The sequence below is a fragment of the Phalaenopsis equestris genome, unplaced genomic scaffold (assembly GCF_001263595.1).
Source record: "Phalaenopsis equestris unplaced genomic scaffold, ASM126359v1 Scaffold000134, whole genome shotgun sequence".
NCBI classification, from domain to species: domain Eukaryota; kingdom Viridiplantae; phylum Streptophyta; class Magnoliopsida; order Asparagales; family Orchidaceae; genus Phalaenopsis; species Phalaenopsis equestris.
In genome coordinates, this window is record NW_018164576.1 from 3,748,291 (window position 1) to 3,765,097 (window position 16,807).

A 16,807-nucleotide genomic window follows, 5' to 3' on the forward strand; every position below is an offset into this window, starting at 1 on the left:
TATATATATATATATATTCTAAAGCCTAGTGAGAGAACCATCATATACAAAATGACAGAGCATAAAACAATTATCAGCATATGTGAATAAATAACAATGCACTTCTCATCAATCAACTCAAATATACTGCTACGCAAAAACCCGCAGGCTATACAAAAAATTAGTTTTGGACACAAACCTGAACCTGGGCCCCTTAGCCACTTATGCTCATAAAAGCTGTCCCTGCTAAAATCATAATGGTCCGCTAAACATTGAAATACAATCACAGATAAATAGCTCTTAAAAATGCGAGTATAATTCATATCGTGTATAAAGTCTTCATACATAATAACTGAGACAATAAAACTACTCCATGCCATGTAATGGATAATGGCAGAGAATAAAAGCAGAGCAAAAAGTGAAGTGCTCCAGCCGCAAAACAGGAAACATGGAAAGGGCCAAACTTAATTATGGGATGGGAAACATTATCTACAATAGCTCACTCTTGATCCTTAATTTACAGCAAGGGTACATGTTTCTTTCTACAGATAGAAATCAAACTCTCACGGGGCAGAATGTAATTAACCATGTAAACTTTTTCAGCCAAGATTTGGCTTACCAGGGACCTGTCTGCGTCCTCCTCAGGCATAACTTCTTAGTTGCACGCTGCTGATTAAGTATCTCTAAGACCTGATTGTATAAGAATTACACATTCAGTTGAAAATTGTAATCATCATTGCTCGAGTAATTTTTGTGCAAATGAAACATTGATGTTAGTGCAAAAGACAAAATGTGAAGATAATGGTAATTACAATATCCATAATTAAGAGGATAAGCTATAGAATAAAAATAAAATTTAAAATAATTGCCGACTTATAATCAGATAAAATCTTAGAGCAACACTTCCCTTTATGTTGAAGCCTTTATATTATGAAGATCCAGGTTTTTGTAAAGATTGTAGAAACATAGTGATTCCAGAGCCTTTATTAAAAAAATGTCAATTGTTCTTCATTGAAAACATGATAAGCGATGATCTTTCATTTTTTTCCTTGCCACAACAACAAAATGTCCAGGCAAGTGGCAATCAGAAAAAAAAAATTAGCAATCAAATTACAACAATAATGAGTTCCTTCAAATTTTTCTTTGCCATTATATATTTTGTAAGGGTATCGACTGGAAAGTCAACATGCTGCACCTAGGAAGTCCTATTTCCTTGAATAGGTCTATGACATATTTCATTTAGGAAAGAGAAACATTTTTTGGTAAGCAAACTCGGATATCTAGAAATTCGTCATCCTAAACTTTCAATAAAAAATAACTTTCGAAGATATTTAGTTTACCTCCACAATAGCAAAAATATCATATCCAATGAAAAGAATGTCAACAATATAGACAATAAAAATCATAATATCCTAGGACAAATAGCAGACGAAGAAAGTGTGATAAATTGAACAATTTGAGAAACCAATACCAATAAAAGCATTACAATGTTTATCAAACCAAGTACAATAATTCTATTTCGGATAATATATGGTTTTCTAAAGCCTACAAATGCTATTTTCCCGTCGAGGAACATACTCAAGAGGTTGCCCCATACAAACTACTTCATATAGTTCTCCATAGAGAAAGGCATTGTTTACATTCATTAGAGTAAAATCCATCCTTCATTATGGCAGTAAGTACAATGTTGTATATTTAAGGAGAGCAACTGGGAGATTGAGATAGAAGGATTCAAGTGTCAAAGGATGCTCAATCATAGTATAGACTGGAAGGCATGACATGCAAAACCGATAGCGAAAAAAAGCACGCACGAGAGCAAGAGGTAGAAGTCAAGTACCTTGAGAAAATTTCATACTGAAAAAGGCAACCGGTTTGCAGGGAAAGGCTTCATGGAAGGTAACATCAACAAATACATAGGACAATATGTAATTGGATCATAACACAAATACCTTTCTAAGCATAGTAATATCCTACAAAAATATATTTAATGGGACCAAACCATCTAAGAGGACTCTCTCTAATCTTGCCGCCACCAAAGAAAAAAGAGAAAACACATCAACCCCACTCATATAAATGGAAAACACGATTAAAAAATCTACTGGAATGACATCTCTTTAAAGTGAATAACAAAAATCAAGATGATTGGATACAACGCATAGACCCCAATTATCAAAGTGGATCAAGTTAAAAGGAGTAAACTATGAGAAAATATTGACACATAAAAAAAAAATGCAGTGATGTTTACCATACTCAGTTTGACATTCAAACTTAGAAATAGAGAAATGATGGTTGGAATTAGAAAGATTATAAATAGGAGAGTGTCTACGACGCAATGTCTTGCCCAATAGTAAAAGAAAATAGTAGAGGAGAGAATAATGGATGTAATGTCAAAAAGATAATAAATGCTACTCCTTTATTTCATCAATCATATTCACACTAAGGTCCTGAAAAAAATCAATTGGAATGATTAACATGGAAAAGAGTTTTGATTCAAGCCACAAGACTTGATCACCTCTTATGTTAGCGAAAAAGTAATTTCATTATGATCAAAAGAAAACACATAGTAAGCTCAGTAACCTAAAGAAAGAAAATCACAATGAAAGCAATTGTAGGTTCAAAGCTATTGATCATTATCATCAAAAATATTAAATCAAAGGCTTGCTACTTTGTATACTTGTTGAAGCATATTTTTTTCAAAAGGTGGGGAGTCCAAATCATGAAGCTTTTCATACAAGCCAATGAGAAAATGCAAAATCTAAGAGCACAAGAGTGGTTGATAGCAAAGTTTAAGAAGGTTAGAGCAAGAATTAAGGTGTTTTGCCCAAGCAAAGTAAGCCACAAGCCAAAAACTAAAAAATAAAAATATATCTATAAATTAAACTAATTTATAAATATAAGACAAATTTTTAACATATTTAGTTAATTCATTGTCATATGGACTTAAATCACATAATCACGTAATAATCAGAGAAAACAAATCTAAATCCTCAATGTTAGCGTAAAATGAAAGTTTAAAATGAGATTCAAGATAAAGAGTCACATAAAATTTAAAAACAATGTAAGAATCAAGATCATTAGTAGTCTCATTTTAAGAAAAGTCAACACATGTAATTATTCTATCAACTTATGATTCAGCCTCATTTGCCACGATTCTTGATCGACCATCCTCGCATGGCCACACAGATTGGACAATCAACCTATATATTGAGTCGAATGGGGGTGTCTGAACAGATCAAAATGTATATAAAATATAGAATAAAATATGTAAGCATGCGATGATATATCAGATATAATATAAACTATATTGACATATAATATATTAATATAAATTGTTTACATTACCTCATTGAGGAGCATGCCTCAAACGTTCAATTCAAAAAGATGCAAGCCTTATTAGCAACATTAAGAACAAGCCTCTAGACATGTTTTGTGCACCTCAAATTGAGGCATCTTGGACGTGTGCCTTAATCGCCTTCATAAATTATAGTTGATATCATTGAATTTGATAATAAAATCGGCTTTGGAGGAGCATTTTATTTCGGGCAAAGTAGAGGAAGCTATCAACGAAAAGTATAAAGAAAATATGAGGATAGTGACGAGTACTAATGTATATAGATAGAAGAACAGCAATTAATTGAAGCTGTAAGCAAGCAATCACCAAATGAGATCATTTATGAGACACATGTGCAAGTGGGGATGTGAAAGCGACAACAACTTGCACAAGAATGAGAAGACTAACATTGGGACGAGGGGTTATGACAAGCATGCGAGGTTGGCAAAAGGAAAAGGTCTTGCGACAAATTTGAATGGTAAGATGCGATGTTGCTAGTAGAGGCATGCAAATGCTTGCAATAGGTGAATGATAGCGAGCTCGTACAACAGACGAGACCGAAATTGCAAAACATAGGTGATCGCAATATACGAGTGAAATGGGATAGGGTAAAGGCCAAGCATAATGAGGAAAGAAGCATAGGAAAAACCAATAAGAGATAAAGGGGGGAAGGTGATCGACTGTTAGCTTTAATTATGTTTTGATACCACATAAAGATAACTGAAAAAAACTTCAAATATTTCATTATAATACTTATGCTTTTATAGACAAATACAAGAGTTAAATAAGGATGCAAAAACAGGGAGTTCCTGTTGAATTAAGAAGATATATTATAAAATAAAGACAATATTATGTAATTACTTCCAAACAGATAAAAGCTCTATAGAAACACTATACAAGATTTCTAGGACTCAAAAAACATGATGCCAAACATCATAACTATAAGCTTAGGATAAGCAATAGTGAACGTAAGCAGTTGGTACCTTCCATAGCTGAGATGACAAATAACAACGATAACATTAACAAACTGGTTCATGAAAATATTGTTTCATACATAACTGCAAGGAGAAGGGAGGACAGGTAGGCAGGGATCGTGGCACCTATAAGAAGAGGCTTGTAAACAGCAGGGGATGACTTAGAGGAAGAAATACATCAACACACTAAGTTTTTAAGAGAGAAAACAAAACAAAAAGGAGTTCAGCACAGCACCGTATAGGGAATACTTGTCCTTCAGGACTCATTTGGTAGGTTACAACCTGAAACATGTTCTACAAAGCCATAAAATTTGCTAAATTTTGCCATTATGTTGGATTTAACCAATAATCAACATTAATTTTAAATTACATAAACCCTACAAAAGTAAGAATTTCTCAAAAAAAAAAAAAAAGTGAAAAAAAGAAATTCATAGTAGTTGTCAAAGCTTGCAGTAAAATGCTTCAGGAAATTTTGACCACCAGGCACTATTAGGCTCTGATGAGAACTGGCGCAAGGTCCAAAAGGTCCAGCAGGATAGTGATAACTTTTGACCGCCACAACAGTGCCATGACTAATCTCAAACAAGCTTCAGAAAGTCCAGGGCTACCTTTAAAAAAAAAGTAAAAAAAAAAAAAAATCCAGGGCTGCCTCCAGAAAGCCTCCAACAAGTTGCAATTATCAAGAATAAAATATGCCTCCTGAATAAAAAAAATTGGAACACATGCATGCACTAATGTATTTGAATATATCATATATCATTACAACAATATCCTACCAAATAAAATATTTGAATTTTCAAGTTCATCGGTTCATGATATGGATGGACCTCGAGTTTAATCATTATCCAAACAAATGGAACATTGTAGATCCAGCTCACCTGAAAGATATACTCTCTAAGAAGCAACATCAATGGTAATCAACTCATCTGAATGGGTACTGGGTTTACAGCTTTTCTTAGCAGTAATATTATTCAAATTTTGCATCCCGAACTAATGTAGTTCTTTTGTTTGGGACCTCTCGAATTTCCTTTGTTAATAAATAATCTATAATTCATTTTTATATTACAATCATAAATTGCATATTCTAATTCTATAAACTAAAACGATCTTACTTGGCCTTGACTCTCAGTTACGTAATGTGGATTAAGATTAGTCCATTCATCACATGTCCATGGTAATCGACATATACTGTCTCCAGGCCCAAAAATAAAGAAAAATTGTAACTTTTGCTCAAAATTGCACCCCATAAAAAATCTGAAGCTCAAAAAGGCAAAGCTAACAATTCCAAAAAAGGCTAATACCTGAGAGGCCCCAACTATAATTGACTTGAAATCACCGAATGGATTAACCAGAGCCAAAATTTTAACTACAGTCCAATACCATGCCTTCTTTAGATTTTAGCAACTCTGTACTAAGGCAACAGTAATGTATGTGATAGCCTTGTATAGCCTATAGCTTTGGCAAGCTGCTTACAAAATGTATCAACAGACATTACCCGGTACAAGCGAGTAAAGCCACTCAAGTAGACGAATAAAAGCTGTAGACCACACTAAGAAACTTGTGATAGCTACAAGAAGAAATGTATGCAAAATGAATTTAAAGGAACGTGGGAATGTGTTACGCCCAAGTATTGCAGCTGATCCTTTCAGGACCAGCCGATTGCAATCCAGTGGACCGGCCCTTGGCGCGGAAAGACGGTAAGGGAGTCAGGCGAGGCGCAGAGGAAGGAAAGGAAGGGGGTGGGATCCACTATGGGCATAATCACATATTCAAAGAGGAGAATTTGTGGGGAGTTTGGAGGAAAGTTTTCAAATGATATATGAGGATTCTATTAAGGAGGAACCTAGGGTTTGTTTTATTTTTTCATGCATGTTTTTTGTGGCTCTTGTTTTGCTTTCTTTTTGTGGTGTTCGTAATGATAGGATGTGGGAGAGTAGATTCACCTCTCGAATAGTAGATTAGTCTTGTATCTTGTTTGTTTTCCTTTGATTTTGTAAGGGCAGCCTTAGTTATGTTTTTCCACCTATCTACTGCGATTTCGTCGTGATTTGTTCGCTGATTTCAGTGCAGAGGCATATCAAATTGGTATCAAAACATAGATCTTAGTAGGATAACAGCAAAGAAAGTAGGTGTGCTATAAGGCGAGGTAGGACAAATCAAATCAGGAATGAAAGAGAGGTTCGCCAAAATGGAAGATAGGTTTTCTTCCAATGAAACTCCAATGAAAAATGGATTTAAAAGCATAACAGAAATGCGGGAGAAGATGAAAAAGCTTATGGAGATACAAGCCAGGGTCGTGCCAATCAGTTCAGTTGTCAGTTATAACCAAGGGTTGAACAGGGAATCCAAAAGGGAAAGAGAAGACGATGAAGAAAACCTCATCTACCTACAAGATCATCCCCCTATGACTCCGAGAGGATGGGGAGTGGAGACTTTCAATGGAGGGGGATGAACATAAAATTGGATGAGGGATGGTGTAAGGGGCAAAAAAGAACACGATGGAGGAATGAGGGATTCGGGAGTGGGATAAGCCTACGACCGAAGGAGGGAGTTCCACCCTAGACACATGAGGGAAATACCAGAGAAAGAGGAGGTTGAGGTGAAGATGTAAGAGTTGGGAAATTGAAGATGCCAATTTTCGAAGGGGAGGATGCACATGAATGGGTGTATCGGGCGGAGCGATACTTTGCGATCAACTGGTAGACAAAGGTATAGAAGCTCATGGCAGCGGGATTTAGGGGTGTAAACGAGCCGAACACGAGCGAGCCCAAACTCAGCTCCTTTTCGATTTGTTCATATTTCGTGCTAAAAAAGTGTGTTCGTGTTCGGCTCATTTTCTTAGCGAGTCGAACACGAGCAGTTCAAAACCAACAAAGAGTCTTTGTGACAACCCCAATTAGGTAGCCATAAGATGTTAATGATTGGAGCAAGATTTAAAAATTATTGTTTATATTAAAACATCATTTGAATTTAATTTAATAATTTTTATTCTATTTTCTTAATTATACTTTTAATTGATTATAAAACTTTATAGCCTTGTAGTCAATTAAGTTTTTTAAAAAATACTACTCATCAACGACATATTATATATATATATATATATATAGCCAAACGAGCGGAACACGAACGAACAAATCTTTGTTCGTGTTGTTCGTGTTCGGCTCGTTAACTTAGCGAACGAGCTGAACACGCGGGTTGTCCGCGAGCGAGCCGTTTTGACAGCCCTCGCGGGATTATGCTTGGAGGGGAAAGCTTTAGCACAATTCCAGTCGATGGAGTCAAGATATTCAATATACTTATGGGTGGAGTTTAAGGATTACTTGTTGAAACGTTTCTGAGCCATTCAGGAAGAAACCAACACGAGCAATTCTATGCTCTGACTCGGGAGGGGACGGTTATGGAGAACTGAGAGAAGTTTGAGCTCTTGTCATGGAGATTGAATGGATTTCTGCAGTGGACTTAGAAAAAAACTTCTTGAAAGGTCTAAAGCCCGACATACGAGCGGCCATTCGCCCCTTGAGACCATGTGCATTGAGACAAATGATGGAGCTCGCCCAGATGATGAAGGATAAGAAACAAGTGAAGAAGATCGGCAAAGGTAGCAATCTACAAGAGCACCATGACAGCCACGACATCGAGGACTCAAACGATATCATTTCAGAAAGAGATGCCGAAGGAGAAGAGTACCGAACCAAGACCCGGGAGTAACTTCAAGCGCCTCATAGATACAGAATTACAGGACAAAAGAGCAAAAGGATTGTGTTACTGATGTGATGAGAAATACGCCCCAAGACACCATTGTAAGGAGCGTGTCCTTCAAGTTCTTTTAGTTCAGCGGATGATACAGAGAGTGAACAATCAGAAGAGGAAACAGTGGAGGAGGAGCATCTATATTTGGATGTGATAGAGGTGTCCCTCAATTCGGTGATGAGATTTATCCCGAATGACATCATGAAGATGAGGGGATGGATCGGGAAACAACCAATTGTGATATTGGTGGATAGCGAGACCAAATATAACTTTATCTCAAATCAGGCTGTAGAAAAGCTAGGATTGAAGCTTGTAACTAAAGTGAGCTTTGGCGTCATGATGGAGACGGTAATGTGGAGAAAAGTCGAGGAATTTGCAAGAGATTGGTTAAGACACTACATGACTTACAGGTGGTGGAAAGCTTCCTTTAGATTTGGGCAACATAGATGTGATTTTGGGGATGAAGTGGTTGCGAACATTGGGAATGATGAAGGTTGATTAGAAGACCTTGACGATGGAGTTCCAAATGAAGGGTAGGAAGGTGGTGCTGAAAGGAGATGCTAGCATATGCAAAACCATCGTGTCGCCCAAAACCATGGTCAAGTCAATTGGGGGAGCAGGACTGAGTTACTTGGTGGAGTTGCAGAGATTGAGACGGTTCGAGATTCAAAGTTGGCAGAGTTTTCGAAGAGTCAAACAACTCCTAGAACAGTTTACTGATGTTTTCCAACAGCCAAGCGGGTTACCACCTTAGAGGGAGCACGAGCACGCTATTATATTGAAGGAGGGTGTTTCTCCCATCAGCGTAAGATCATACAAGTACCCCCAGATTCAGAAAGATAAGATAAAGAAGCTTATCTGGGAGATACTCGAGGCTCGATTATCGGGCCTATTATGAGTCATCTTTTCCCTCTCGTCCTGTTAGTGAAGGAAAAAAAGATAGTTGGAGATTCTGCGTGGACTGCCGAACTTTGAACAAGAAAATAGCGTTGGACAAGCTTTCTATTCATGTGATTGATGAGTTGCTAGATGAGTTTTATGGGGCAGTCATTTTCTCAAAAATTGATCTTAAGTCAGGGTATCACTAAATCAGGATGAAGCCAGTGGATGTGCATAAGACAATATTCATGACACATGAAGGACATTATGAGTTCTCAGTGATGTTGTTTGGTCTCATCAATGCCCTGACGACATTTCAATTCCTCATGGATAGGGTTTTTCAACATTTTCTCCTGAAATTTATCCTAGTTTACTTTGATGATATCCTAATCTAAAGTCGTACAAAGCCATAACATGTGGGGCACCTGAGAACAGTCCTGAAGACGTTGATGGAGCACCAGTTATATGTTAACTTGAAGAAATATTCTTTTGCTCGGTTACAGGTAGAGTACCTAGGACATGTGGTGACCAGGACGGGTACAGTGGATCATTCTGAGTTTAAGGCTATGGTTGATTGGCCCTTACCAAGGAATTTGAAGGAATTGAGAGGATTCTTGGGACTCACAGGCTACTGCCGAAAGTTTGTGAGAGGATATGGCAGGATAGTCTGGCTATTGACGGAGCAATTAAAAAAAGACAATTTCAATTAGGGGGAAGCAACCAAACAGTCATTTGAACATCTAAAGAGGGTCATGACTAGCATACGGATATTAGCGCTTCCAGATTTCAGTAAATCATTTGTGGTGGAGACGGATGCGTCAGGATATGGATTGGGAGCAGTGCTCATGTAGGATCAGCGATCGATTGTCTATTTCAGTCAGGTTCTTACAGCCTAAGCGAGGCTAAAGTCAGTATATGAATGGGAATTGATGGCAATTGTCTTAGCATTCAGTAGGGGCGACCCTACCTGTTGAGACGACATTTCTTGGTCGGGACGGATCAGAGGATTTTAAAGTATCTTCTAGAGCAGTGCATGGTGACTAGGGAGCATTAAAGATGGTTATCCAAGCTACTGCGGTATGGTTTCAAGATTCAGTATCGGGCATGATTGGAGAATAAGGCAGTTGGAACTATCAAGAAAGGTGGAGGAACCTCAATTGACGGGCCTATCGGTACTCTTGGTTCTAAATTGGGAGGTCTTGAGACAGCAGAGCGAAAGGGATGAGGAGCTAAGTAGAATTAAAACTTAATTACTACAAGATCCGAACAGTCATCTAGGATATGCAATGAGTGGACAACAATTACTCCACTAGGGGCAATTCGAGCTACCCAATTCGTCGGAGCATATTTCTGAATTATTAAAAGTTTCATGGCAGTGCAATCGGGTTACATTCAGAGGTGCAAAGACCTACAATCGTCTAGTGACAGAGCCTTAGTAGTTAGTGATGCGCAAAAACCGGGGAGAAATGGTGGCAAAATGTGATATGTGACAGCGGCACAAGTACTTCAACACATCATTAGGGGGTTACTACAACCATTAGCATTGTTGGAGAATGTTTGAGAGGAAGTGACGATGGATTTTATAGAGGAGTCACCCCGGTCAGAAGGGTTCGCAGTGATTATGGTGTTCGTGGATCACTTAAGTATGCACATTTCATTCCATTGCGACATCCCTACATTGCGGCCTCAGTCGCCACGGTGTTTATCAGGGAAGTAGTCCATTTGCATGGGGTGTCGAATTCGATTGTATCGGATAGGGACAAGGTGTACCTCAGCCACTTCTGGAAAAAGCTATTTAAGTTGCAAGGGACATACCTTAAAAGGAGCACCGCATATCATCCAAAGACTAATGGGCAAACAAAGGGGTCAATAGGAGTGGAGATATTTCTGTGTTGATTTGTATCTGATACACCGAGTTATGGGCCAAGTGGATTGCATTGATCGAATATTGATATAATACTTCGTCCCACAACACAACACAAACAACACTTTTATGATATTGTATGGGCGAGATCCATCTCACTTGATATATTATGGGCAGAACACTGCACCGGTATCCAACATTAATCAATACTTGGAGGAGAGTGGCAAAATACTAGTAGAGCTTAAGGGGCATCTTCTGGCGGCACAACAAATCATGAAGAAACGGATAGACACAAAAGAGAGGTGCAATTTGGACATGATCTACTTGAAGTTGAGGCCCTATCGACAGAAGATATCGGTCAGGAGAAGAAGCAAAAAACTTTCACCGAGATACTTTAGGCCTTATGGGGTGATGGCACACATCGTTTGAAGATCACACACCCTCATCTACACCACCGCTGACGCTGAAGGATGGCTACGATGTGATTCTGGAGCCATTAGAGATCGAAAGAGTGCGCTGAGTAAGGGAAGCGATAGAGGTATTGATTAAGTGGAAAGGATTGCAAGACTATAAAGCAACATAAGAGCCTAATGAGGTGATCCACAAGCAGTTTTAATCTTTCCACCATAAGAACAAGATTCTTTTTTGGTAGGAGAGTAATGCTACGCTCAGTATGCAGCCAGTCTCTCCTGGACCGGCCGACTGCAATCCCACTGGCCCACAGACGGGCCGACCCTTATCAAGGGAAGAAGGGGAGGGAGCCGTGTGAGGCACAGATGAAGGAAAGGAAGGGGTTTGTTTTAAAATGTTGTAAAAGGATTCTACTAAGGGGGAACCTAGGATTTGTTTTATTTTTTCATGCATGTTTTCTGTGGTTGTTGTTTTGCTATCTTCTTATGGCGTTCCTAGCAATGACTAGGGTGTGAGAGAAACGATCCACCTCTCGAATAGTATATCAGCCTTGTATCTTGATTGTTTCCTTTGATTTTTGTAAGAGCAGCCCTTAGTTGTATTTTTCCACCAATCTATTGTGATTTCGTCTTGGTTTGTTCACTAATTTCGATGTCGAGGCGTACTAGAAAGCCAAGCACACTAAAGAGAAAAAATATATTATTCATGCCAGGAATTCTATGGAATAAATAAATTTAAGGAAATCTAATAGCAAATGCACATCCGTAAGACTATATATTCATAGCTAGACATGACATTCCACACACAAGCAAAGAACCATGCATCTAAACTCTTTCTAACTAGACCAACAAAAGCTGGACAATCACTTGTAGAAAGTTGTGGTAGACAAAATCAAAAGTTCACATCAGGCTCATCAGAAAGGCCTAAAGAAGGTGTGTAAGATGTAAAGTTGAATTTCAAGGGATGGAAGAAAATTCCATGCACAATAAAGGTACAAGCCATTTCATGCATTTGAGTAGGTGGACTCCATGGAATAATATTAATATGAAAACGAAAAACAATTATAAACCACTCTTACTCGACGAATGTCGATTGCAATTCTTGCAATGGCTAAGGATCTGGGCTTGAGATTGACAATAACTGTTTTCTAAGAATGAGTAGAGTGTTTGTTTTGCGTTTAAAATCAGCTCTCAACCAGAAATAATGAAAATCATACATCTAAAGTAACTAAGATCTCTCCCTCTCTATGGCATTCATTTAACAGAATGATACAAGAAAGAATACTTCCTTATTCATGATTTGATATGTGGAAAAAAAAAACTCATGGCATCAAAATGTGATATACTAAAATGTGCGTTATTCAAAATGTTACTGGGCCAGATTTCCAAAATATGCATGCAGCTTAAATCCATCAGAACATCATCTGACTAAACAAAACCCAAAATTTTGATAACTAAATGGAAGGCTCCAGTCACAAAACAAAAAATACCAAACTATTTATCAGAAGAAACTTTAAAAAGTAAATCCTAGAGTTTTACAAAGAGCAGAAACAGAGCATGAGAAATATACACGTCAAGTGTAAATCTAATTAATCAAGAAATTACTCGTCCAACTTGAAAATTCGAAAATGCTACTACTAAGTAACTGATCAGAAAATTATGAAGTAAAATATGCAGAAAGGTTAAAAAGACAGGTAATTGCTCACGTCATTCTTAATAATTGACAAAGAAATATTCAAAATGTGACCGGAATAAAAACCCGAGGAAAAGAAGAGCACAAATAAATGTTCAAGCAGAGAAAGAGGTTTTACCTGTTTTTTCTGCATCTCGATGAACTCAGCCTGCAAAAATTTAGAAAATCATTAATCGTGGTTCTAAACAGCATGGCTCAAAATATAAAGACAGCATATCTTTTTGGATGAATATGAATTTCACGAAATTCATGCGTAGAAACAGCTATTCTGCTTAGCATTTCATTTATTACGAGAATTTTATTCATTAATCAAAGACGGCCCACAGTTCCCAGCACACCATTTGAAACCATCTACGGCATTGGTTTATCATAATTGTTAGTGCCGGATGCTATCATACCCCAACTCTCAAAAACTTAATTATCTTTTGGGCCTCATCTGACAATTCCACTTAGAACCACCTTTAAACTTTAGCCAACTTAAAATTCCTCCACAGCCGTAAGACATACGAACGCAATGCTTCCATACTTCAGAAATACTATTTTAATTGATACCCAAGTGAAAGAATGAAAAAGATTGTAAATTGATAGCAAATACATAATAAATAGGAATTACACATTATTATTATGAAAACTAATTAAAAGGAAAATATATAAAAAGGTTTTCTTCAATATCATTGCAAGTTATTGCTAAGAGAAAAGAATATATTTCCAAATAAAAGTAAGAAGCAGGATTCACGAATAATTTCCAAGTAAAAATTGGTGGAAAGGTGAAGCGAGGGGGACATTGACCTAATGGGTTTCACTTGAGTATATTTTTATAAAATTTCTGTAGAGCATATGCATGAAATTTACAGGTCACGATAAATAAATAAATAATTAAATTACTAAATAATTTGTAACACTTAAATATACGTATGTAGGCACAAACACATACATACATGCATATGGCTGAGGTTTAAATTGGCAGGTGATGTTTCAATGAAATGAGATTTCTCCACGGAGAAGCATGCAATTAAACTTGAAAGGCAAGCTACATAAACCGCCTATTCAAATAATGTAACATTGCTGAAACATTAACTCATCAACACCATTATCTTCACCACACCGTCTATATTCTTTTGCGTTGCATGTTAAGTTAAATCTAGTTTAAAACATTTTTTTTTGCACTTCTAGAAAAGTTTTCTTTGATTTATTTTTTCTTCTCTATTCCCGTCACATTTATATTATCTCATCTTATTATTGTATATAATCCAAACTCCAAAGAACATGCCCCAACCATCTAGGTATATTTTCTAACTCATCATCGTCAATAAATATCATCCCTCCCAGCTATAATTTAATATATCAAATCTTCTTTATGATCATTTGAATATCATCATTTCTCCTGTACTAATTTGTTAATAGCTTCCTTATTACCTGAAATTTTGATGCAAAACATGGGCCAAAACCAAATCAAATGATTCAAATACACTGAATCCAAACCAAATCAGTCCATGAATTTGATTTTTTATAGTTTTATTAGGCATATTTTAATTTAAATTAGGCAGGGCTTATCTTTTGTATATTTTCAAAATTTTAAATCATCTTTGAATCCGAACTAAATGATAGGACTAGTTTTGAATTTAATTTGTAAATATTTTTTCTATAAACAAGGTTAAATGACATTAATTTCATTATGATGAATTGAGATTAAGCATTTTCGAATTCCCCTTAATCCACCCTCCCCCATCTCCTCTCTCCAACCCATTGCCCTTCAATGTAAATGAAAGGGGGCTACCCGTGACAATATAAATATGATAAATGACAGGATATTACTATTCAAAAAAGAATAGAAACATGAAAATACAAAAAATATTTCTAGGCATACTCATCAGAGTAGATTAATAGAAGGAAGCCACTGAAATTCTAATAAAACTCGCTCTATGTTTATAAGCATCAAAATACATATTATTATATAATTTCATTGGAAAAGAGAAGATATAAATGTTCATGATTTGATTGTATAATTAGTTGTCATCTTACTAAATTGAAGAAATACTTAATTGAAAAGTATCTAAAACTTTCTTCATAGCATTGATGCCTTAATGAAAGAAAGAGAAAGAAAGAAATTATGACAGTGACATTCAAATAGTGTGGCAATAGGTAAGTTATGAACAATCAAATCAGGGAAGTTATTAACATAGCAACAATTTCAAAAATAAGAAACTTTTCATAAAATCATGATTGTATTTTTTTTCATAAAGCGATTACCGTTAGATTTTTCTTATGATTTAACTTTGATGATGACCCCACTTTCAAGATAAACCAAAAAATTGATCATTTTGAAAATCAGATTTCTACTGCAAAAATGTACCAATTTTTTCAGCATTTAAAATAATTGTGATAAAACAACAAAATTGGTAGAAATAGCAATACAACTAAAAAAGCAAAAGAAATACTGAAAATTTTAAAATAAATTAAGATAAGTAAACCATTGTGCTTATCATAGCATAAAAAAACAAACTATTCACGCGAAATTGTTTCAAAAAGGCTACATTCACCAAATAATCAAATACTAAACCAAACCCCATTGAAAAGAAAGAAAAATAAAAATAATGAAGTAATAAGGACAATTGTAAACACATCACGGGAAAGACAAACTCATCTTCTAAGTAATTTTTCAAAGAGAGTTGAAATTGATAAATAAATCAACACAAAATAGCCACCAATCCCTCAAATCCATGTAGGATTAATGGTAAGAAAATTGTGAAAATTTCTTAAAGAGTAAAAAGCCATGAGACGGAATTTAAAAATACAAATAATAATATAAACAAAAGTAAGAAATCACTAAACTTTAGCCACAATTGATGTCCTACCTTTGTTTAGCTCTAATATAAATGAAATAAATGGAAGATGAGCTACTCCTGGCGTGAACAATAACAAAATAAATAGATGATGATAAAAGAAGGAAAAAGAAAACATTTCTAAAAAGCGTGCAAGTCTTTACATGTAAGCCAAAATCCCTACGATAAATTCCAAGTCAATAAAATTCCCCTTCCCCTCTTAACCTTTCCAGTCCCAACCCCCTCCTAGTTAAAAAGACCAACAAAAACAATTTCAAACAACCACACTTTCATTTCTCAATCTCAACAAAAATCTAAAACTTAATCAGAAAATCCTAGCCAATACTTACCAAGGCTTGAATCTAATCGGGAGGTCAATGTTGCACGTTAAGATTAAACATATCTGGTAGAAAGAAAGGCAATCATGACAAAGTTCGTGGAGTTGATCTTGAATTCAGCTATTCAAAAAGGTTCAACAATATTCTAGGTTAAAATTTGGACAACTTTGAATAAAAATAAAATTAAATTCAATAAAAAGTTTGCTCATACTGCTACTTGCATCATCATGACAAATGAACCTAACTCTAATAAGAAAATGAAAATTTTCAATTAGTCTAAATAAAAGTTTCTAGAAATATTTCATCATTTCATGAAATTTAATTCAATAAAAGTTTAAGTATATGCGTATCAAAACTACTTTTAAATTTATGAAAAAGTAGCACTACAATAGCATGCTAGCATCACAATGTTTCTTTCTAGAAATTTTTTAATAGTTTGTAAAATTATGCGCATTCATCAAGTTCACTGTATATATTATTTCCTATGCACCATATCACTTGTAAACAATGGAAAAAGAAGTTGGATGGTTCAATATAACAAAATAACATACAATATACAACTATTAAAGCAATAAAAAACTAAAAAAGATGAGCATGGTGAGAAATAAAAGAATGTGGCATTAGAAGAGTGCTTGGGACGTTAAGAGAGAGCAAGAGAATAAAGAATTAAATGACAGGAACAACTCAAGAGGGAGAGAAGCAAGACGAAACCTGAGAATGGGCAAAAATTCTTATATATATCTATATCTATATCTATATCTATATCT

General features: G+C 35.8%; 1 protein-coding gene across 1 annotated transcript in view; it reads right to left on the minus strand.

The window, feature by feature from the left end:
• Positions 1 to 186: 186 nt before the first annotated feature.
• The window catches only part of LOC110021356 (ABSCISIC ACID-INSENSITIVE 5-like protein 5), a 21,371-nt gene continuing 4,750 nt past the window's right edge, over positions 187 to 16,807 (minus strand). Inside the window, exons 4-5 of the mRNA XM_020719816.1 lie at positions 12,999 to 13,028; positions 187 to 669 (exon numbers count right to left, since the gene is read on the minus strand). Of these exons, the coding sequence (XP_020575475.1) occupies positions 595 to 669; positions 12,999 to 13,028 (105 nt within the window). The 3' untranslated portion in view covers positions 187 to 594. The remainder of the gene's footprint in view (positions 670 to 12,998; positions 13,029 to 16,807) is intronic.